A 25220-nucleotide genomic window follows, 5' to 3' on the forward strand; every position below is an offset into this window, starting at 1 on the left:
AAGTCAGTTAAGAACACATTCTTATTTACAATGTTATGTATTGCTCATCATTGTTGTCGGCTGTTGTTTACTTATTTATTTGTTGTCATCACATTATTGTACAAAAAAACGGAAACGTAGCTAATACACCAGTATTTATTGTTTCGAGTGGTCTTTTTAGTGGTATGGGGATCCAGTATTGCGTCGCTGATCGCATTGATTGACAGATCATCCCTGAAGTTGTTTTATTACGTAAAAGTTCTTTCACATTATGACGTTGGCTGAGTTACCGTATAAAATGCGATAGCTTACCTCTTTGGTAATCACTTGGTAAAGTTTTACATGATGGGAACATAGGCTCCAGCCATAGACTTTAACCATGGAGGATAATAAGGTAAGCCTATGAATTGCTAACAGAGAAGCCCTATTCAGTGGTGCAGGAAACGCTGCACCGTCTTTTTTTTATGCTGCGGCAGGAACCACAGGGTATACAAGACATGCCGATAGGGGTGCCGCAAGTAGTGGCAGCTGGGTGGCGGTGTGGGCTAACGTTAATGTGCCGCTAATATTATACTTTTTAATATTGTAATTTTTTTAATGCATTATAATAACCTATGGGACTTGTTATACATAAAATATGATCCTTGCAAAGATAACAGCAGTAGGCTATTTATCATAATTTTACCTAAATTATAATAATAATAGGTGACTCCATAACGCATTCATTACGAATCTTGATATCAGGCAATAGGATCTATGTGTATTTATAGCGAAAACCTGTACTGTAAAAAAATACAACTGTCAACTCCGTCCGTGTAGCCATTTTGTTAGTTATTTAGCAGTCTTATGGCTTGGCGATTGAAGCTGTTCAGGAGCCTGTTGGTGTCAGACTTGATGCACGGTACCGCTTGCTGTGCCGAAGCAGAGAGAACAGTCTATGGCTTGGGTGGCAGGAGTTTTTAACGATTTCCGGGCCTTCCTTTCACAACGCCTGATATACAGGTCCTGGATGACAGGGAGCACAGCCCTGGTGATCAAATTGTATTTGGCACATACACATGTTTAGCTGATGTTATTGCAGGTGTAGCGAAATGCTTGTGTTTCTAGCTCAAACAGTGCAGAAATATCTAACAAGTAATATCTAACAATACACACAATCTAAAGTAAAGGAATGGAATTAATAATATATAAATATTTGGATGAGCAATGTCAGAGCAGCATAGACTAAGATACAGTAGAATTGGAAGGATACAGTATATACATATGAGATGAGTAATGCAAAATATGTAATGAAACAGGCAGGGAGCAGGTCTCGAACCCTCAACCTTCTAGCCCGAAGTCCAGCTTGCTATCGACTGTGCCCCAAAAGCGTGCTCGAGTGGCAGAGTCGATATCTGCGCTTATAAACCCAGGGTCGTTACAATATGTAAACATTATTAAAGTGAATAGTGTTCCATTGTTAAAGTGGCCAGTGATTTCAAGTCTCTGTATATAGGGCAGCAGCCTCTAATGTGCTAGTGATGGCAATTTAACAGTCTGATGGCCATGAGATAGAAGCTGTTTTTCCATCTCTCTTCTGGATGATAGCGGGGTGAACAGGCAGTGGCTCGGGTGGTTGTTGCCCTTGATGATCTTTTTGGCTTTCTTGTGACATCGGGTGCTGTAGGTGTCCTGGAGTGCAGGTAGCTTGCCCCTGGTGATGCGTTGGTTGGGCTGATTTACTAGGCTGTCCGCACCACCCTCTGTCGCGCCATGCAATCGTGGGCGGTGCTATTACCATACCAAGCAGTGATGCAGCCAGTCAAGATGCTCCTAATTGTACAGCTGTAAAACTTTTTGAGGATTTGAGGACCCATGCCTAGGGCTGTGGCGGTCATGAAATTGTGTCAGCTGGTGATTGTCAAGCAAATAACTGCTGGTCTCACAGTAATTGACCTTTAATTAACATAAACACATTTAGCATCTCCTGGCTTCCACGCATAGCCTACAAACCACTGATGCAGACCATTGCGACATCTACATATTAAAAAGTCTAATAAATCCATGTAATGTAGCCTACACCATCACAATAAATCCAGTCTAAAATGTAGTCTATTTCAGAAGAACAGAATAGCATACTCTGACTTGCCCTTATGTTAGACCCTGATCTGGCTATGCCATATGGCTACACTGGTTCATTTAGCAGACAAGATTTGGTTAGAATTCCATGGCATTATTTTATATTATTTTATAGTATGAAGAATACAATTGAACATAGCTGAATAAAATAAAATGTTTTCTCCAAGCGATTTTAGGGAGTGCGCACATGTGGCTATTCTGTGTTTAGCCGTTAACAAAGAAATAGGTACTCCTATATGCTTAATTTAGAGTTATTTATGTAACTTTAGTTGTGATACAAACGTTGGGTTATCCGTTTTGATTTTGAATACATTCTAAGGCTGTATGATTTGCCTCTAATGATGATTTGAAAAAAGTCGCATGAAAGGCATGAGCTCTGCTTAGTTTTTTTGCTCAGGCTGCACACTGTTATTCACAATTTGACAAGCACTTAATAATACCTCAAATTACCCGGCGACATCCCCTTTGTGTGACCGTAATGCCCCCTAAAAAAATCCATGCCTTTTGCGGCCAGTGTCCATTGTCTCCCTGGGCTGAATATAATAATGGCTAAGGGCTGTATCCAGGCACTTCGCGTTTCGGCTTGCTTCAGAACAGCCCTTAGCCGTGGTAAAATGGCCATATAGCACCCCCCCCCCCCCCCCCCCTGTGCCTTATTGCGTAATTATAAACCAGGCAGTTTGGTCCTGGATGCTTATTGGCTGAAACAGCATTTCAGCCATGTGTATATACGACAATATACCACGGGTTTGATGCAAATATACTTGTTACTGTTCTTATTGATGTTGGTAACCAGTTTTTATTAGCAATATGGCACCTCAGTGTTTGTGGTATATGGCCAATATACCACGGCTAAGAGCTGTATCCAAGCAGTTTTGCCTAAGAACAGCGCTTAGCCATAGTATATTGGCCATTATAAACTGGGTGATTCGAGCCCTGAATGCTGATTGGCTGAAAGCTGTGGTATATCAGAGCGTATACCACGGGTATGACAAAACATTTATTTTTACTCTTCTAATTAAGTTGGTAACCAGTTTTAATAACTCTGCGTTGTGTCGTGCGTAAGAACAGCTCTTAGCTGTGGTATATTGCACATATCCATGAGCATTTAAAGAATGGTCTAATTTGTTCCAATCAGAGTTTAAACGAAGATGATCCACATGATCACCAAAGTTTGGAAGGTCAAGTCCAGAAAATGAAGAATGATATCCTGGGTTTAAACTATCCAGAAGATATTGAAGTGAAGGATCCCCTGCCTCAGATCGATCTGAAGGCTGTGACAAGGAGAAAAGTGAAGGTGAGAGAATAGATTGAGGAGAGAAAGGGAAATCGGGGGTCTTACCTGTCCACACTCTAAACCTGTCCAATATGCCATACAACATGTTGTTGTGAGGTTGGAGGGTAAATCGTCCTTACAACAGACTTCCATCTCTTAATATTCAATCACCAATCGTTTACTGTAGCTCTTCTCAAAGGCCTGTATAGCATTAAGAAGGAAAGAAATTCCTTTACTTAACTTTTAACAAGGCACACCTGTTAATTAATTAAATGCATTCCAGGTGACTACCTCATGAAGCTGGTTGAGAGAATGCCAAGAGTGTGCAATGCTGCCATCAAGGCAAAGGATGGCTACTTTGAAGAATCTCAAATTTAAAATATATTTTGATTTGTTTAACACTTTTTTGGTACCTACATGATTCCATATGTAGTTCCATTTCATAGTTTTGATGTCTTCACTACTATTCTACAATGTAGAAAATAGTACAAATAAAGAAAAACCCTTGAATGAGTACATGTGCCCAAACTTTTGACTGGTACTGTGTATATATTTATATATATATATAGAAATAAGACAGATATAGCTTCTGTTGCCTGTTTGAGTATTTGTTTAATAGCCTACTGATTCTGTGAGCACCAAGCCTCATGCACCGGCAAAATGTTGAATTAAGCAATTTCACTGATTCGGCTGTTTTTAATCTTTGCTATGCTGTAATAAAGGCGTTTGCAATTTTTTGTCGTTAGAACAGACTGGTATTGCTTAGAATTTATTTAGTGTTGTTTACACTGTTCCAAATGGTCAGAAAAAACAATATTGTAATCTAACAGCAACTGTTTGGCACACATAACACTCACGCAGCGCTTGGTCCTATACCCTCCTTTTTGTTGATCACCAGTAGTTTCCACAACTAAGTCAAATGTCTTCCACAGATCTTACTTCCCCTTTCCCTTCTAAGCAACCAGTAAACATTCGCCCGTTTGGCGTTTATTTTTCACATCCTCCGCATCCATTTTGCTGTTGATATTACTGTGTTCGGAGTTTGTTATAACCAATTTATTGACTTGATTATGATAGGCTATAGGTCAGGCCCTATTTGTCACATGCATGTGTAACAGTATAACTTTAAACCGTCCCCTCGCCCCGACCTCGGGCGCGAACCAGGGACCCTCTGCACACATCAACAACTGACACCCACGAAGCGTCGTTACCCATCGCTCCACAAAAGCCGCGGCCCTTGCAGAGCAAGGGGAAACCCTACTTAAGTCTCAGAGCAAGCGACGTAACTGATTGAAATGCTAGTAGCGCGTACCCGCTAACTAGCTAGCCATTTCACATCCGTTACACATGCGATGCTTACATGTTTCACTTAAAGAGAGCAAGGCTGAGGAAATAGGTCATGCTTTTTGTAAACAAGTTAGGGATTTCGGTAACAGAACTTTTCAGTCAGAAACGAGGAAGAAACTAAATGGCTGAAATTATGTTGCATCTTCAGCATGGACAGCACAATAAACACCGCTTGTTATGTGGTGCCTTTTCACTGCAGTAGGGAGGAGAGCGAGACAACGTGCGCCTGTCACACAGGCACTCGCTGTCATTTCTTTTTAATACAGTATCACCATCGGGCTCTTTTTTGAGTCATTTGTGTGTCTTAATTATTTAATTAAACAGTGTGCTTAAAGCATCAGACAAGCTCAGTGCCTATGTAGGTGATTGTATTCAAACACATAGGGTGTTTCTGATATGGAAAAATACATTTTAACATTAGAACAGGATGACTCTCGGTCGACAAAGATTTTTTTTTGTCGGGGACAGCCCTACAATCAATCTTACCCTTGCTCTACTCAAAGGGCTGTATTGGAATGGCTTCATACAGTATCTACGTGTATATCATTGACTGTATTGTCTTTTTAGACCAAGAAGACCAAGAGAAACAAAGTGGAGCAGATCACTGATACAGATGCAGGTCATAAATTAAACTCTAATTTCACTGAATGTAATCCTTTTGCATGTAAATGTGATTTAGTATGGACATCTATTGAGCAGAGGACTAATAGCAGAGCGCACATGTTATCCTTTCTTGGGTACTTAACTTCACAAAGTACACAAAGTTGGCTAACACATACTTGCCTCAGAAGGTTACATGTTTTCTGACTTCTTTACCTTGGGGAATGCTGCTTTGGACACAGGTCCCTCTACATCTATGGAATTCTCTGGGATGGCAGTTCAGGGGACATCTCACCAGGGACAATCTAATGAAAAGATCCTAAGTGAGTGTGTCTCCAGGGCCTGTCAGACCATGGCTCTTGACCTCCCGCCAATCAATCCGGATGCTTTCAACACGATTATCATCCGGTTTCTGGAAAAACTTACGGAGGAGTATGTCCAAACTTCTATTGTAGTATTTGAATGCAATGTCATCTGGAGGATTTTATAAATTGTATGTGTGTTGGTGTGCTTTTTGGTGCTAAAAACATCTAATTATCTCCTATAGGCAATGGAGGCAGTTAAGCATTGGCAGGATGGACCCTGTAAGTCCCTTAACCTTGACAATTATTCATAGATATATTAATAGATGTTTCAAGAAAATTAGATACAAGCCTTTTATCTATCTACAGTATCATCCACATTATCACAAACAGTTACATTCAAAGAGCTTTTTAGTAGCCTACTGTTTTTCATGCTTTCCAATGTATGCCACTTTCATGATTCTCATGAAAATATGTGAGATTGTTGGTATCTCTTCGAGGAGCTTGGTTTCAGAGCCCGGATATGAGTAATCTACCTACACTGTTTCGGTCCTACAGGTGATGAGGGCACTGCTTGCAGAGATGTGCCTGGAGATTGTGCGGTTTGTATCTGAGGCCATCCTAGAGGTCATCATCCCTGCAATTTTCCGTTTTGTACGGAAATACAGCCATGTGTCTCCAGTATCCGGCAAGTCTCTGACAGAATCAGAGAGATCTTCTAGCACAAACCTGAAGGTTCACAAGAGAGGCAGCAGCAAATCCTCAAGGTCCTGCACGGCCAAATCAAGCTCCTCTCGTAATGGGTATGTTCAGTCTTCCTAAAGAAACCGGTTTCACCTAACTATTCATAACCCATTTTGTGAAAATATGTTTTGTTATCTGTATAACAGTTTACTCTTAATGACCAGTTTAACTGATTACTGAATTATGCATTAATGTGACTACAGTGTCTATTATCGAATATGGAATGCTGTATTGTTTGCTTTGTATTCTCAAAGGTCTCAGACAGTGTTGCCAAAGACTCAGGGAGATGGTGAGTCTATATCATCTGAGCCACTCAGTGACTTTTTTGGGATCACTGAGGACAGTCTCCTCACTAATGTCCAGGATTCCTTCAAAGAGTCGCTGAACAATGTCCTCTGTATCCAAAGAGAGGGCCAGGTAGACACTCAAAGTCTATCCCGGGTTATTGTTGGAGAAGTGTCAAAGAAGGTCAATTCCATAATCTCTATGGCCATCCAAACTCCCATCTCTGGGCGAATGTCCCCTGTCATTTTTGCCAGTGGTGGTGTCTCCAGCACCAAGGTGGTTGAGGAGATGGTGTCTGGCGTTTCCAACATACTTCAGATGTACATTAATGGGAAGAGTGTTGAGCAGAGTGTTGTTCTCAGAGAGGATGGTGTTGAGGTGGATATGACACATTTAACAGGACAGGTCATGACAGCCCTCAGTGGCACTGTTTTGAAATTCAGCAATAAGGAGGAAAATGATCCCGACAAGAGGGAACTGCTTTGTGTTGTTGCTGACCATATGAAGATGCTTGAATCTTGTAAAAGTTTTGAGGAGATGCTAAAACAAGGAGAGAGCAACCTCAATATCAAAGGTGCCAAATCTAGTCTTCGTCTGTCAACACTAAGTATGGACAGACTACTCACTGAGGAGTTTCAGACCAAGGCCACTGAATCGATCCGGGAGATCGTTAAAAGATTCAGGGGTTGTACATCATGTTGTTCTGGCACTACATCATCTAGTCCAACTCCTAGGATAGGTGAGATCGGAGACCTTATGGTTGACCCTGAGGCCTCTGAGTTGGTAAGTACATTTGTTTCAGACATGGACAATCTTACCCAGTCTATCAGGGCATCCTGCTCTCCTGCACAGAGTGAGCAGATCCTTCTTGAAAACCATCAGAGTAAGATCTGGTCTTACACTGTTGGTTGCTACTACGACATGAAAAATACGCTGAAGAGACTTCTTACCTGTCCAGAAAAAGGTGATCTCTTAAGTACATTTGTGGAGAGCACAAAATATTCTTTCACAATGGTTCCAACTTTGTGGCTGGACGTCAGTCATTCCAGTAATGGTGAGGCTGACACATCGGACTCCATTTCTTGTAAACCACTTTTAATAACCCCCTCATCCATGAATGAACAAAAAGGACAAAGTGAGACCCCAAAACCTCTCTTGGCTCTCAATAAGTATTTGCAAGACCAAGTCCTCCTTGACACCACAAAAGAGATTGCCAGCCAGGTTCTAGTCTTGTATAAGACTGAGGTGATGGAGAAGTTCTCATCTTCTGTTGGAGAGTGTGATTCTGAAGAGTCTCTGGAGGCCATTCTATTTGTGGATGGCATCATGTCTGACTTGAATGATTTCACCAGTTCTTGTTCCGCCTCACCATCTGAGTTGTTAGACAGTGAACAATGTCTCTCCGATCTCACTTTTCCTCTTGGTCTGCAGGACAGCACCACCAACAGTGAATCTACCCAGAGTCTTCCAGTTATAAATATGACGAAACTCTCCAGTGTGTCTTTCCAGACAAAGGCTAGAAAGGCAGTAAGTGAAGCTCTAAGATCTGTCAACCCCTTTACAACCAGCTTACTGGGAGACTCTGAAACATCTAAATTGCTGGACACTTTTGTAACAGATGTGGAGACTATTGTTCAGTCCATGCAGGCACATGACTCTGAAAATGTCAGAATTTCAAAAGTGAGCACCCTTTCTGCTGCTCGTATTATATATCATAGATTTCGAGAAATGCTGAGGCGGTTTCTCACTCCCTGCCAAGACTCTGTAAAGGTCATCGATGGTGTTACACCAATACATGATGAGACTCTCAAACAGGCTCCCAGTGAAAGTTTAGATTCTCAGGTGACTTGTAATAGTGATTCTCTTGAAATCCAAGTGGACCTTCAAACCTGTACCAAGGAGGTCATTAGTCAGATCCTCACTGTGTATCACTCTGAGGAATCCATGGAGAAATGCCTCTCTAGCCTAAAAGGAGATACAGAAGACCTGTCCAAGTGTTTGGATGCCGTTGTTTCTCAGATTGACGTCATTGCCGCCTCCAAATCATATTTATCTGTTGATAACTATGCTGTCAATACACAGGACAATTTGCATGGTAAGATCAACAATGATGAAGAGGAAGCATCTTCTAGAAGTCTTAAATCCACAGCCTTTGACAAACTATGTACTGAGGAGTTTCAAACTAAAGCCTCACATATAGCTGGTGGGATCCTTCGATCAGGGTTGATTGGCATTGTAAATATCAGCCTTGATGGTAGAAGTGCAGACATTTGTGCAGAGTCCAGTAATGATGGTGATGATAGAGATCTCACAATCCTTCAGAAGAGTGGAACTCCATCTTTATTCACCTCTTCTCTGCACACCAATTCTGCAGCATCCAACATCGTCATAAGCATCACTAAAGACCTTAATAGCTTCACCCAGATGACTAAAATGTCTGATGCTTCAGTGTCTGGCCAATTAGAGAGATCCCTGTCAGCTTCAACCCTTCCTGTCAGTGTTCACAACGGGGCCGATGTGAAAGGAAAGATAATTTGGCCAGGCACTGTTAACCTGTTCAACAATGTGTTCACCAAGGTCAAGGACTTTTTTGTCCAACAACAACCGGTCCTCCTAGACAATATGGTTGAGGCCCCCAAACATGCCGAATCCATATGCAGAACAGCTAGTTCTACACAAATGACTTACAGTGAACATGAAGGCAGCCAGACCAGCATGGTAAATTATTCCAAAGCCTTAATTAGTCAGACTCTGATGACAATCCAGAGGAGAGTGTCTATGTCAGAGAGGATGAGCACCTCAGAGAAAGGCCTCTTGACTCGTTCCATCGTGGGCTCCATGTTGAAGGATGTTGACATGGTGAGAACTGATGGACACGAGATACACCGGCCATCCTCCTCAAAGTCCTCCCTGTCCATCACCTCTGCTATGACCAGAGGGTCCCAGAGTGATTTTACAAATTCTCTTCCAGGGACTCCAGTCCCCAATGAGTGGCCTGTTGAAAGCTATTGTCCTATCATTAGGAGTTCGGTCATTGATATGAGTGACTCCTCAACTCATTCACAAGGGTCAACAAATTACACAAGGCAAACCATCTCTGCCATAGTTGACACTGTTATGGAGGTCATTCCAAGAGAAGATACGGAACACATAGCCACTGCAGATGATGTCACTTCTTTTACAAGAAGACTTGCGAGACTCAGCCCCAGGGACGGTCTTCAGAACTTCTCACATGAGCTCACTGACAAAGTTTATGAGCTCATAAAAAGTCACAACACCCCCCAGGCTCTTTTTGTGCCAGCTGGCAAGAGCGTGTCTGACTCTATTCTTTTGAAGCTGAAGACAGGATTGAATGCTTCTGAGGAATCCAGGGAGTTTCCATCTGACCTTGTGTACTCCTTTGCTGAGGAGTCAATAAAACGTCTGCTACAGCAGATTGTCTTCTGGCTTCCTCCACCATCACAAGGATCTGATTTCTGCCAAACTATCGTCTCTGATGGTTCTCTGCAGGACACAAGCCGGCTTATCCCGAGCTCTTCTGCCATCTCCATTAGTTCCTCACCGGTTTACTGTGACACAAAGAGCCTTTTCACCAATATAATGGTCAATCAGGTCATGGATACCTGTTCTGTGGCCTCCAATTCATCAGAAGAATTATCAGAGTTGATGAACATAATCAATGGGTTGTCCCCAACTGATGCTGGAACACTTGACTCTGACAGACCGGCTCTCATGACCCCTAGCCGTCAGTCTAGTGCCAAATCATTGCCTAGACCCTCTCTGTCTGGCAGCAGCACACACAATGGTGGAACTGTGGATATTCAAGTTTTAGGAGAGGTGGAATCCAAGATGGACAACAAAGATATGGAGATGTCTAGTGTCTCTGTGCATCCATCAACTCCATCAGCCATGGACTCTGATACACATGCATCATTTGACTCCACTAGCAATGACTACACCTCTTTGGTACTTTTACTGATTGTTAGATTGCTGACAATGATCACCCCTATCACATTACGGGAATCCTCTGACATTGGTGAAACATCAAGAGTTCTCACAAAGAGGATTCTGTCTGAGTTCTGTGGCACCTCAGGCCTTGAACCAACTCAAGCCTACCCCCAGAATCTGAAAATCAAAAAGATTTTCAAGGCTGTCTACAAGGGGCTTCTTCAAGAATTCGGGTCAGAGAAGATGCTCCAGCTTGCAATGAAGTCAACGGATTATGCATTTGACGATGCCCTGGTCAAATCATTAACTAGGGAACTACTAACTAAATGCAATGAGGCTAGCTCTTCACCTCCCTCCATGACCCAGTTGTCATCACACAATGCACTTGGCAGTGACGAGGTAGGTAATTCTGGGCTTCCAACAACTGGTAGAAAGGACAAGAAGAGAGGAAGATTCAGCGCTCTCTGTGGACTCAACCCAAAGGTACATATGTCATCAAAATACAAATTATAAAGATGATTTTTATTCATTACGTACAGTATGATGGTAAACACTGATACCTTTTGTGTGCAATTTCTCCTACTGTACAAATGACTGTTTGTTACCCAGTGTACAAAGAAGGTCAACAAGAAGAACCACTGCACTCCAACACCTTCCCAGAACCAGACCCCTGCCGTCAGTGAAACAGGTAAGTCAATACACTCAAATGTGTACTGAACAAAAATATAAACGCAACATGCAACAATTTCAAAGATTTTATTGAGTTACAGTTCATATAAGGAAATCAGTCAATTGAAATACGTTCATTAGGCCCTTATCTATGGATTTCACATGACTGGGAACACAGATATGCATCTGTTCATCACAGATACCTTAAAAAAGGTAGGGGCGTGGATCAGAAAACCAGTCAGTATCTGGTGTGATCACCATTTGCCTCATGCAGCGTGACACTTCTCCTTCGCATATAGTTGATCAGGCTGTTGACTGTTGATTGTGGAATGTTGTCCCACTCCTCTTCAATAGCTGTGTGAAGTTGTTGAATATTGATGGGAACTGGAACACGCTGTTGTACACGTCAATCCAGAGCATCACAAACATGCTAAATGGGTGACATGTCTGGTGAGTATGCAGGCCTTGCGACATGGGGCCATGCATTATCATGCTGAAACATGAGGTGATGGCGGCGGACGAATGGCACGACAGTGGGCCTAAGGATCTCGTGACGGTATCTCTGTGCATTCAAATTGCCATTGATAAAATGCAATTGTGTTCGTTGTCCGTAGCTTATGCCTGGCCACACCATAACCCTACAGCCAACACGACGCCATATACGTGGTCTGTGGTTGTGAGGCCGGTTGGACATACTGCCAAATTCTCTAAAACGACATTGAAGGTGGCTTATGGTAAAGAAATAAACATTCAATTCTCTGGCCACAGCTCTGGTGGACATTCCTGCAGTCAGCATGCCAATTGCACGCTCCCTCAAAACTAGACAACCAGCGTTTTTCCTTGCTCCTATTTTCCCCAGCCTCTGTCTCTGAGACATCTGTGGCATTGTGTTGTGTGACAAAACTGCACATTTTAGCGTGGCCTTTTATTGTCTCCAGCACGAGTTGCACCTTTGTAATGATCATGCTTTTAACCCACAAGAGTCTAAGCCCTGTCTAGACCGAGGGTTTTATATCGGACTTACTGCTATTAGCCCATACAAACGCATTGAATAACAGATTCACTACATGGAACTGAAGTGTCTGTCCTAAATCTGAGAGATATAAGAAAGTTGACGAATATATATATATATTTATATGTATATCTATTTTTTGCATGTTTTTAACCCCTTCTTTTTGGCACTAAACAGTCTAAGCCCTGGGTTAAATAGGCGGATTGAGACTGCTAGGCTACCTGCCGCCCTACATTTCTAAATTATGTAGAATATTACAATTTAAATAATAATAATGCAATACTAATTCTTCACACTAACTAGGGTCAGTTAAAGAAAATGTTATGTTTACATTATGTTTTTCAGCAATTGTCAATGATCAAGAATCCTGCCGAACAGAGAGTGTATGCTCCACCAAGAAGAAACCAAGGAAGCATTCGCTCATTTCCAGGATGTTTTCAGCTATAGGCAAAGCCTTGTCCAGTCCCTTTACTTCCTGCTATAAAAGGAAGACCACATAATCTATCTTTCATAATAAATATTTGAAATAAACATAATTGCATTAATTCTTCATGTTGAGTGTTTTTCATTATATATTATTGGATAATATAAAGTGTAGTAGTAGTAGTAGTAGAAGTTGTATAGTTGACTATATTACTTTTACTCTTAAGATACATAAAAAAAATAAGAATAGTGTGCACTTCTAGGTACAGTTGAAGTCTGATGTTTACATACACCTTAGCCAAATACATTTAAACTCAGTTTTTAACAATTCCTGACATTTAATCCTAGTAAAAATTCCCTGTCTTAGGTAAGTTAGGATCACCATTTTATTTTAAGAATGTGAAATGTTAGAATAATAGTAGAGAGAATGATTTATTTCAGCTTTTATTTCTTTCATCACGTTCCCAGTGGGTTTACATACACTCAATTAGTATTTGGTAGCATTGCCTTTAAATTGGTTAACTTGGGTCAAAAGTTTCGGGTGGCCTTCCTCAAGCTTCCCACAATAAGTTGACTGAATTTTGGCCCATTCCTCCTGACAGAGCTGGTGTAAATGAGTCAGGTTGTCACGATCGTGTGGAGAGACGGACCAAGGCGCAGCGTGATATTGATACATCTTCTCTTTATTAATGAAGATGAATGAACACGACACACTTTAACAAACGACCGTGAAGCTAAATAACGTAAGTGCACAGACAAGCAACAAACGTTCTACATAGACAATTACCCACAAACACCTAAAGCCTATGGCTACCTTAAATATGGCTCCCAATCAGAGACAACAATAACCAGCTGTCTCTGATTGAGAACCAAATCAGGCAACCATACACTTTCCTAAACAACTACACTCAACCATAGACAATTCTAAACACCTACACTGAACACAACCCCATCTACTCTATGAAACCCCCTCAACCATACAAACCACACTAGACAATACAAAAACACATACTAACCCATGTCACACCCTGACCTAACTAAAATACTAATGAAAACAAAGATAACTAAGGCCAGGGTGTGACACAGGTTTGTAGGCCTCCTTGCTCGCACACGCTTTTCAGTTCTGCCCACAAATTTTCTATAGGATTGAGATCAGGGCTTTGTGATGGCCAATCCAATACCTTGACTTTGTTGTCTTTAAGTCATTTTGCTACAACTTTGGAAGTATGCTTGGGGTTATTGTCCATTTGGAATACCCAATTGCGACCAAGCTTTAACTTCCTGACTGATGTCTTGAGATGTTTCTTCAATATATCCACATAATTTCCCCCCCTCATGATGCCATCTATTTTGTGAAGTGCACGTGAAAAACGAGTTTTAATGACTCCAACTTATGTTAAGCGGAGCGACACAGGGGAACCCAGGAGCAGACTCAGATGAGGAAACAGAGATGAATGAAACAAAATATTTATTGTCACACGGAGATATGGAGTGCAGATCCGGGGAAGCTCGGATGAGTTGCAAAAAAAACAGATGTGGAGACAGGTTGGAGTTGGCTGAGTAGAACAGGGTAAACAGGTCCTGAGGGGAATCCAAGGTAGTGGTGGTGAGTAAAATCCAGAGCAAGGTAGTTGGGTGGTGAGATGTGGAACAGGAGACAGGAGCCAGAGACAGAGCGGTAACTGCAATGAGAGGATAAATGGTGTCAGGCAGGGAAACAGGCACAGCAGAGTAACAGGATCTTGAATAATCATAAATGGCTAGACTATATATAGAATACATATATGGCAGCTCTGCTTCTAGCTCCTAAGCAACTTTGCAGTATTTGCAGTGTGTTATTCCTTACATTATTAGGTCATAATTTTTTGTGTGTTATTACATACAGCCGGAAATAACTTTTGGATGTCAGAGTGGCGGTAACTCAACAGCATTACAACCAGGAATTTTATTTATTCCCGAGGCTGCTCCAAAACACAGCTGGCGGGGAAGAGGTATTCGGAGTGGACTTCTAGTCCGAGTCAGGAGGCGTGCACACCATCCACCGCTTCCAAGTATATTATTTGCAAATGTTCAGTGTCTGGATAATAAAGTAGACGAGCTCAGGGCGAGGATCTCCTTCTAGAGAGACATCAGGGATTGTAACATACTCTGTTTCACGGAAACATGGCTCTCTCGGGATATACTGTCCCCGTCCATACAGCCAGCTGGGTTCTCACTACCAGGGTTGGGTAGGTTACTTTCTAAATGTAATCCGTTAGTTACTAGTTACCTGTCCAAATTTCCAATCTTAACCTGCCATAAGCTACTTTTGTGTCAGCAAGTCTCCCCAGTGAAGAATGTCCATATCCACCACTCCATCTCTCATGTACAGACCTTTCAAGTAGCTGCACTTAACACCTCACTGATACTGATTGTGTAAGCTACAAACCCAAATTGTCTAAGGAAATGTAGCTAACAGTAATAACATTGCAGACATATTCAGAAATCTGGGCTGATGGAATCATTGTTATGCATATCTACTGGCCATAATTTCTGCTTGAGGTCCTGCCCCTCCCCCACTGCAAAGTGCACAAAAGTATCAAACTATCAAATGTTTCATAGGTCAACACAGTCCCCCCCCGTCCTTTGTATATTATTTATATATACTTGTGTTCCCACATGTACTTCCTGTATTGATTTGTTGTTAATATTTTTTTTTATATATATAATAATAATAAAAGATACAGTTCCCCCCTCCCCCATGTTGCAGCATAAATCTCTGCCCAAGGTTGCCATGTACACTATTTTGTGGTTTATTTATGTACTTTGAAAACTTTGCCGCAGGTGAAAGGTTTTGGTCGCTAGGTGGAAGTTGTTATACTACTTCTATATTGCAACGCTACCAACATGGCATTTTAAAAAATTCATTCATTTCCATGTATTCTGCTAAAATTGTGCTAGTGAAGGTGGGTTTTGAAGGCTGGTTTTGAGCAGACTCCTAGAAATTTGAAATTGACCTAGCAAGCCTGTCCCTGCCTGAGCGTGATCACCACTGAAGTAGCTGTGCAGCACGTTTTTAAGGAAGAGGAGGATCGTTGCAGATGTTTGCATTCATGCAAGAAGGTAAGCTATTAACTAAACTGTTAACCAATATTTTTGCTAAAATTGTATTTGATGTATTGACAAGCAATGCATGTTCCCGTTGTCTTTATTTTTTATGAATTAATGTCAGTCATGTATGTCTTTCGGTGGAATCCAACATGCATTGACGATGTCTGTAAGCCGCATTGTGTCAGATATACTGCGTCATGACAGATTGAAATTGGTAGGTTTATCCAAACAATTCATCAATGTGCAATTGTTACTTTGCATGTTTCTACCTTATAGTTATTTGCGGCTTGCTAACGGTTAGTGTGCTAGCTAACGGTTAGCATGCTACCCATGCTAGTTAAAAAAAAAAATTATGCTAGCTATGGTGGCAAGCTAGCTAATAAGTTTAGCATAATTGGTAAACGTGTCTTTGATTCAGAATACATGATTGTGGTTAACACAATGTTACATGCATTGGAAAATAATATTGCTATAGTGTAACAAGCTAACGTAAACTCACCCCATTCCGTACAAATGTGCGCAACCGCAACATTCAAACGAGGCTACAAAGAAAACTAATGGGAATGTAGCGACTGTGTTGACTTCAAAATCGGGAGTGTGAACTAGCTTTCTATTCAAGCGTTGATCGACATGGTAATGGCTCTATAGTATTGGAGAAAAGTAGAAAAAACGTCATGTCGTAACGTACAGCACGCATAAAGCAACTATTTCTGTCTTACAATCTCTCTCCACCAGGTGTAGCACTTCTCTCATCGTTTAAAAACAAGAAATGGACAGTGACGGGGGTAAGGGGGGGATACCTAGTCATTTTTTTGCGTCATCATTGCATGAGATCATCATTCTCAAAGCCGCTGTTTACTTCTAAGATCACTTTAGCACCGCCCTAAAAACCAGATTCAAATTCGACACAAACCCTCAAATAGGTATGTAATGACACATTATATAAACTCTTTATAGTGTTTTATTTACATTTTAGAGGCGATAAGGTGATAAGTTGGACAGATCGAGTGAAAAAAGCAATTTTCCCACACAACTTCTCACTATCACGCATTAGTTTCGCTTCCCAACCCGCCATTTTTAAAAAGACCCGACGGGGCTCATTGCCTGCTTGAATTATGCAGAAACGGGCAGCGTTTAGGTCATGTAATTGATTCTGTTGGAAAGGGGAGAAATTGTGCTTTACAATGGTATTGACATTACAGTTGATCTGGAAGTATGAGTTTTTTTGGGGGCGGTAAAATAAGGGCAATTGTACGGACCAAGGCGATGTACGAGTTTACGTGAGTTTACGTTAGCAAGAAAAGCCAGTTCCTTTTCATCTGTTTTGTCAAGTCATAAGCCTGCATGTATGTTAAAATATTTAAATCCCCATTAAGTTGCGCCTGTTTTTTTTATAGCCCTTTCTTACCCAAATACCGTTTTTTACATTGAAATAATTCAGATGAAAATAAGAAATATGTTAAACTAATTAAGAAATAAGTGACCAGATTTTTTTATTGAAAACCATGGACATTAGTTTTGGGTGGGGGGAAGGGCGTGGTGCGGTTCCTAGTTCTTTCTTTTTTTGCACATAAAAGAGTGAAACACCACAACAGGAATAAGGGTTGTGGAAAGTGTCAAATTTGGTAGGACTGTGACAATTTACTGTCTTGAAAAAATATATACAAATACAAATGTGACAATTTACTGTCTTGAAAAAAGATATACGTATACAAATACAAATACCTAGGTGTCTGGTTAGACTGTAAAGTCTCCTTCCAGACTCACATCAAACATTTCCAATCCAAAGTTAAATCTAGAATTGGCTTCCTATTTCGCAACAAAGCATCCTTCACTCATGCTGCCAAACATACCCTCGTAAAACTGACCATCCTACCGATCCTCGACTTCGGCGATGTCATTTACAAAATAGCCTCCAATACCCTACTCAATAAATTGGATGCAGTCTATCACAGTGCCATCCGTTTTGTCACCAAAGCCCCATATACTACCCAGTATAGATTTTTAAAATTAACGTTACTAGACATACAGTGTGCGTTACAACCAGACTAGTGCCGCAATTAATGGCGGACAAATCCATTTACATTTTTCCACATAAATACGGAATAACATCATAAATAGCTCTTACTTTTGGACAAGCTTCCATCAGAATCTTGGGCAAGTTGTCCTTTGTCCTTTGTCCAAAAGAATCGTTGCTCGGTTGTAAAACGTCGTCTTCAACTTTGGAACTAGCAGCTAACAATAGCTATGTGGCGCAGACATGCCCAAATCCTCAAAACGCAATACTAAGGAAATTCCGAAAATAGCAATATACTCGCATAAACTGATATAACTTGGTTTAAAATAACTTCGTTATGATGTTTCTAACACCTATATCGAATTAAATCACAGACGGATATAACTTAGGACTATAACGAGAGCTTTTGAGCATGCCATCCTGAGGTCCTCCATTGCGTCTTGACGAACGTCGAAAGGAGCGCTCCCCCCATGCCATGTCCTTTTATAAGGTCTGAGATCTACGTAGAAACTCCATTCCAATTCTCATTGGTTACTGACATCCAGGGGAAGGCGGGTGCAGTTCATGTCGACCCATAGGATACATACAGAGCTTTAAACTGATCTGAGAACAGAGCCTCGTTCCTGTCATGAATTTCGCTGCAGAAAGAGTTCTGTTTCACCCACAGACATAATTCAAACGGTTTTAGAAACTAGAGATTGTTTTCTATCCAATAGTAATAATAATATGCATATTGTACGAGCAAGAATTGAGTACGAGGCAGTTTAATTTGGGAACGATAAATGGTAACGTTGAAACAGCACCCCCTATATTGAGAAAAGGTTAATCGCTTATGTACGTTTTGACATGACAAACTCCCTGTGTGAGGATCTACTTTTTTGTAAATATGTCAGAGACAGAGCCACAGCTGAAGAGCTATTCAAAATGCTGGACTGCTTCCTGACTGAGAATGGGCTAAAGTGGGAGAACTGCATTGGTGTTTGCAGTGATGGTGCACAGACCATGGCAGGGATGAGAAAAGGACTTCGGGCACTCATCAAGAAGGCCTCACCTAATGCTGAGTGGACACACTGTGTTATACACAGAGAAGCACTGGCATCAAGGCACCTTTCCTCTGAATTAAGTGAGGTTATGACTGACATTGTAGGTGTAGTCAATTTTATAAAGACCAGACCACTAAAAACAAGAGTCTTCTCTGCTATCTGTGAGGAGATGGGAGCTGAACATCAAGCTGTGCTGTTTCACAGTGAAGCAAGGTGGCTGTCACGAGGAAAAGTCTTGTCCCGAGTTTTTGAGCTCAGAGAGCAGATAAGAATGTTTTCGGAGCAGGAGCACAAGTATGACCTCTCAGAAAATTTTAGTGATGAGAACTTCCTGGCAAAACTGGCCTACCTGAGTGACATATTTGGAAAGCTAAATGAACTAAATCTACAGCTTCAAGGGAAAGATAAACACCTCCCTCAGGTCACAGACAAGATCAGCTCTTTCACTCGAAAGCTTGCAATGTGGGGCAGGTGACTTGATGAAGGAAATACTGATTCATTCGAGAACCTGCATAAATTTGTTGACACTACTGACTATGATGCCACCTCAGTGATTCCATATATTAAGGAGCATATTTCATCACTGATGGGATTCTTTAAAAAGTACTTCCCTGAAAACAGTTCCCAATATGAGTGGGTGAGAGATCCTTTCAATGCACCAGCTCCAACTGAGGTTCAGAGGAGAGGAGGACCAGTTCATTGATATGACGTCTGACTCCACATTGAGACTGAGGTTCACATCACAGACACTGAGTGAATTCTGGCTGAGTGTAGAGAGGCAGTATCCACTCTTAGGGCAGAGGGCCATGGGCATTCTTCTTCCTTTTGCAACATCTTATCTTTGTGAGACTGGCTTCTCTGCTGTTGCTGCACTGAAGACCAGGTACAGGTCCCAGCTAAACATTGAGCAGGAGCTGAGAGTTGCAGTATCATGCTTCAAACCAACTAAAATGTGTCTTACGCATTTAACCCAACCCCTCTGAATCAGAGATGTGCGGGGTCTGCCTTAATCGACATTCACGTCATCGGCGCCCGGGGAACAGTGGGTTAACTCCCTTGCTCAGGGGCAGAACAACAGTTAAGTACTGTTAGAAAGCTAAGAACTGTGGGATTCTGATAAGCGTCAGAAACAATGTGACTATTACAGAGCCCGAGATACGGGGGAGGTCCCAATTGTCAGTTGTTGGGAAATAAGAGATTTGAAAGTCTATGTTCGACATAAAATATGTAACCAATTACTCGCTCTAAACATGTGCACATTTCCATAGCAACATAGCCATTTTAAAAGCGCGGAGCTTGTGCAACGTTTTTCGTTTTACAGGATATACACATGAGAAGAAAGCTGAAGTCTCTACCTATCCATTGATGTTAATATAACCCCTGTCTGATTCCCAGTTCGTCCACTAGTTAGCAGTAGGAGATCACATGAGTTCTCTTTGCCACTTGAAACCAGTTGCGTCTGGATCCTGTAACTTCCTAACGGGCCGCCCCCAGGTGGTGAGGGTAGGCAACAATTGATAACTGGATCCTGGACTTCCTGACGGGCCGTCCCAGGTGGTGAGGGTAGGCAACATCATATCTGCCATGCTGACCCGCAACACAAGGACCGCTCTGGGGTGCCTGCTTAGTCCCTTCCTGTACTCCCTGTTCACCTGGGCTCCAACACAATCATTAAGTTTGCCAATGACACGACTGTGGTAGGGCCTGATCACTGATGACAATGAGACAGTCTATAGGGAGGAAGTCAGAGACCTGGCAGTGTGATGCCAGAGCAACAACCTCTCCCTCAATGTCAGCAAGACAAAGGAGCTGATCGTGGACTACAGGAAATGGGGAGCCACGCACACCTCCATTCACATCGACGGGGCTATAGTGGAGCGGGTCGAGAGCTTCAAGTTCATTGGTGTCCACATCACCTTGGTGTCCACATATCAGCCGTGAAGATGGCATGACAACGCCTCTTCCCCCTCAGGAGGCTGAAAAGATTTAGCATCGGCTCTCAGATCCTCAAAAAGATTTACTGCTGCACCATTGAGAGCATCTTGACTGGCTGCATCACCGCTTGGTATGGCAACTGCTTGGCATCCGACCGCAAGATTCTATGCTAGTGCCACAGTGTTACACCCAATTAGTTAATCTCTACCTTTATTTCTCCAATCAACTCTTTAAAAACCCACTGCCAGAATCCAACCATAGTATTTGGTCTGTAATCGATACTGGTAGCTCCTCAAACATGACTGGGTGCTCCTTAAAATAGAAAACATGGGCTAAGGAAGCTGTCAATATCCCCTGCTTAGACATTATAAAGGGGTAATAAGAACTTCTGGCAAGTCTTACAATGCAATACAACTGTATTCTTAGCATTATTCCTTTCGGCTCTACTTAGTGATGCCAATATTTTTTAATTATAGTTTTCTTACTTTTTCTCATTTAGTTTCCTAGTTATTGCTGACGTCATGAGTGGCTCGCAGTAGCATTTTACTTCAGGTAATTACAGTAAACGAGAAAGCTCTCAATCTGCCGTATATTTTTCTGATTCACATAATTAAAGTAATACTGCCATTGCCTTGGGGTTTTGTTAGGAGTTTATTGGTATCCAGAAGTCCTGATTTGATGGGTTTGACTCTGCTTCTCCTTTAGCTGGCACATGTCCCCCACACACCCCCTGGCTGCCTGTGTGTGTTGCCTAGTTCCACAAACTGCTTTCTTTTTTTCGCTCCAGGTCAAGTCTGTCATCAACCTCCTGTTTGCTGCCTCTACCAAAGACGTCTCAGCACTAAGGAAGTCAAGTATGCAACTCTCTTACACACTCTCTTCTTTAACACACACGCACACACACATTCACAGAAACACACCAAACATAATGACTGTCCTTCAGTGTGTACAACGGCACTAAAGTCCTGCTGTCCATGATATGCAAATTATGAAAATGTTTAATCATGTTAATTTCATGACAATGGAATGACTAGATCTTCATTCATAGTGATAAATCATCTTTTGCTTCTCTGATTTACTTCCGTCTTCTTTCTTTGGCCGTTATCGTCCATCTCTTGACACTGCTGACCTGTTTCTGTATGTCTGCAGATTTGCTCTGTCCTCCATGGACATGGAGCAGAGGGACTATGACTCCAGGACGGCTTTACATGTGGCTGCAGCAGAAGGTACTTCTCACAGCCTCCTTTTCCTGTCACACACAGGGACAGATTGTGTGTGTGTCAGGGTCCTCTGGGAGTGTTTGGCAGACCCCCTCTGTGTCGTAGGGTTAATTTGTTGTCCCTCGGTAACTGCACTGTGTAGTGTTTGACGTCTTTGCTGCGGTGTGTGAGAGAGAAAGTGCGTAGGAGTGTGTGTTTGTTTCTTAAATAACCCTGTCATCTGCTCTACTTTCAGGACATGCAGAGGTGGTGCCCTTCCTCTTGGAGGCGTGCAAAGTGAACCCTGTTCCCATTGATAGGTATGACCACTTTGTCTGTCTGCCTGTCTGTCTTATCTGTGTGTGTGTGTGTTTTGGGTGGGTAGGTAGGTGTGGGTGGATGAGAGACTGTATCATATACTTGTGTGAGAGTACAATGTACTCCCACTCAAAAGAACACTTATGGTCAACCATGAGGGATTTATTTGAACTGTACCCTATAGCATTTTCACACCTGAAGAGTCGTGTTAGTTCCCAAAACGAATACCTTTGTAGGCCAGTCCAACCCCAGTCAGTCACACTGCTCATTATCTTTCCGGTAGGTGGGATAAGACCCCAATGGAAGAGGTCTTGCATTTTGGCCATCACGACATGGTCACCATCCTCCAGGACTATCAAAACAAGTACAACCCACAAGAGGCCCACAAGAAGGACAAGGAGACAGCAGAGAACAACCTGGTGTAGTGTAGACATCCAAGCCAGTTGATGGCGCCACGCTGCTTTTGTATCCTCTCTACTAGACTGCTGTTTCTTTGGTGGGATAAACACTTTTTGGAGTGACTTTTGTCGACTTTGTATGATGACTTTATTTCTGAACTGTGTGTTTGATTAAATGTGCTTCACATTTTTTATACTCCTTTGTTTTACTGTAAGTGTTTTGCTTTACCTTTTGTTGTGTGATTTGGTGACGGTGTTGCTTATTTTTGCTGTATCTTTTCTCTTTCGTCCTCTATCCTTTCGCTCACCAAGTGTGTGTGTGTGTGTGTGTGTGTGTGTGTGTGTGTGTGTGTGTGTGTGTGTGTGTGTGTGTGTGTGTGTGTGGTGAGAGTCCCAAATCGATGTGCAGAATCTGATTGAATCTTTGTGACATTGGTGTGCAATATAAAGTGATATCATTATACATATGCTGCTACATGTAAATTGTATATTTATGTACTGTATAAAGTAAATATATTTCATGATATCAAGTACCAATACTTAATATAATTCAATGTAATAGTTTAGCAGTTTGGTATTTTTCCTGGAAGGCCACAATGTGTAGTAATCTTTGGCCAAACCAGGCACATTAGAGTCTATGGAGCGATATGATGTTGAATCTGAAATTCAGTTTATGTTGGCACTAATATCACTCCATAACATTCTAGCTATATGTCTTGGTTAATGCCTGGTTGGAAAAAATGAAAAAGACTGTAGCTCCTAAAGACATGATGGGCCACCACTTGGGTAGAAGCACTATATGGTCCTGAAGCCTACTTTGTCACATGTAAACAAGTTTAGGATGCCAAATGTTACCAAACATCCTACGCTTCCACTAGTCCCAGTCAAACTTATCTTGACCTTTATCAACCCTACTGCATATGCCCTTTAGCTTTAATTTCAATTTCATTTTATTGGTCTAGTGTTCTTTTTTTGTATTAATTTTACAAAATTGAATTTTACTTCTCTCTTGCTCAATACTGTATGCTATGTGCACACAGTTGTCTGTTGTAGATCTGGAACCACTGACAGAATAGGGGAGTATCTGTGGCCACATGATAAAACACTAGTCTGGCATCAGTACTCTGAAAATAGGAGGAAACCAGTTGGACATGTACATAAACATATGGCAGTTGACATTAATATTGTCAAAAACTCATCCTAGATGTCTCACACTTTTTGAATGGACTTGTGCCTTTGGCCAGGATCCAATTGTCCCACGGAGCTGGTGTGTGTAAAGGACCATATAAAATCATCTGAATGAGGGTTATTCATGATTCAGTGGGATTATAGCACAGTTGAATTCCATTTAATTTCCAATGAGTTTAAGAAATTAATGGAAAGCCATGTACTGATTGTATTTGTATGTTATGAATCGCTACTTGAATATGTACAAAAACAGTTTGTTGATTTAGTGTGTCAGTTTTGTGGAGGTCCAATATGAATGTAAAATCCAGACAGTTGAGGAATGACACGCAGTATGACATGAGCGATACCAAAAACATGGCTACTGCAGTCAGTTTACAACCAGAGTTTTTCTTTTTTCATTTGTTTATTGCTTAAACACACATTTTAACACAGCATAAACCAATACTTATGAAATTAGAAATCAAATCAGTGGTAGGTTTTATGGGGGAAACATTCAATCAAATCACATACACATGGTTAGCAGATGTTAATGCGAGTGTAGCGAAATGCTTGTGCCTCTAGTTCCGACCGTGCAGTAATATCTAACAAGTAAGCTAACAATTTCACAACAACTACCTTATACACACAAGTGTAAAGGAATGAATAAGAATATGTACATATAAATATATGGATGAGCGATGGCCAAACGGCATAGGCAAGATGCAGTAGATGGTATAGAGTACAGTATATACATATGAGATGAGTAATGTAGTGTATGTAAACATTATATAAAGTGGCATTGTTTAAAGTGACTAGTGATGCATTTATTACATCCAATTCTTAAGTATTAAAGTGGCTAGAGATTGAGTAGGTATGTTGGCAGCAGCCACTCACTGTTAGTGATGGTTGTTTAACAGTCTGATGGCCTTTAGATTGAAGCTGTCCACGATCATCCACGATCATCTCCTTTGTTTTGTTGACGTTGAGCGTGAGGTTATTTAGTTACCACACTATAACCACCATATAAGGAATTTGAAATTATTTATAGGTTTATATTATAAGTATAATTAATCCAATTACATTTTTGATACTTAAGTATATTTAAAACCAAATACTTTTAGACTATTACTCTAGTATTTGGGTAAAAGTTAGTGCTAAATGGCTTATACACAGAACCAGTGCAGTGGTGGAAAAAGTACCCAATTGTCATACATGACTGAGTCATTTTCTATTAAGGTATCTTTACTTTTACTCAAGTTTTACTCCTGTCAGGCTGTTGGAGCCCATTGCTATCCATACATTTAAAAAACTAGAATATGGTGCCGTCTGGTTTGCTTAATATAAGGAATT

The 25220-nt window shown here is 41.4% G+C and overlaps 2 protein-coding genes and 1 long non-coding RNA gene across 3 annotated transcripts; 2 read left to right on the forward strand and 1 right to left on the reverse strand.

The window, feature by feature from the left end:
- The first annotated feature begins 7 nt into the window (after positions 1–7).
- LOC139538390 (uncharacterized) lies at positions 8–12825 on the forward strand. The gene is made up of 9 exons (XM_071340376.1): positions 8–373; positions 3236–3394; positions 5288–5339; positions 5563–5752; positions 5868–5904; positions 6181–6425; positions 6621–11082; positions 11209–11287; positions 12626–12825. The coding sequence occupies exons 1-9, from the start codon at positions 359–361 to the stop codon at positions 12778–12780; spliced, it is 5394 nt and encodes a 1797-aa protein (XP_071196477.1). The 5' UTR covers positions 8–358; the 3' UTR covers positions 12781–12825.
- Positions 12826–13365: 540 nt separating this feature from the next.
- Positions 13366–18412, reverse strand: LOC139538393 (uncharacterized). The gene is made up of 2 exons (XR_011667728.1): positions 17922–18412; positions 13366–14385 (listed from the first exon to the last, which is right to left on the reverse strand). It is a non-coding gene; the product is annotated as an uncharacterized lncRNA (long non-coding RNA).
- A 3423-nt stretch (positions 18413–21835) lies between these two features.
- Positions 21836–22899, forward strand: LOC139538394 (glutaminase kidney isoform, mitochondrial-like). Its single transcript, XM_071340380.1, has 3 exons — positions 21836–22014; positions 22244–22307; positions 22589–22899. The coding sequence occupies exons 1-3, from the start codon at positions 21954–21956 to the stop codon at positions 22728–22730; spliced, it is 267 nt and encodes an 88-aa protein (XP_071196481.1). The 5' UTR covers positions 21836–21953; the 3' UTR covers positions 22731–22899.
- Positions 22900–25220: the final 2321 nt, after the last annotated feature.

The sequence above is a fragment of the Salvelinus alpinus genome, chromosome 14 (assembly GCF_045679555.1).
Source record: "Salvelinus alpinus chromosome 14, SLU_Salpinus.1, whole genome shotgun sequence".
Classification (NCBI taxonomy): Eukaryota; Metazoa; Chordata; class Actinopteri; order Salmoniformes; family Salmonidae; genus Salvelinus; species Salvelinus alpinus.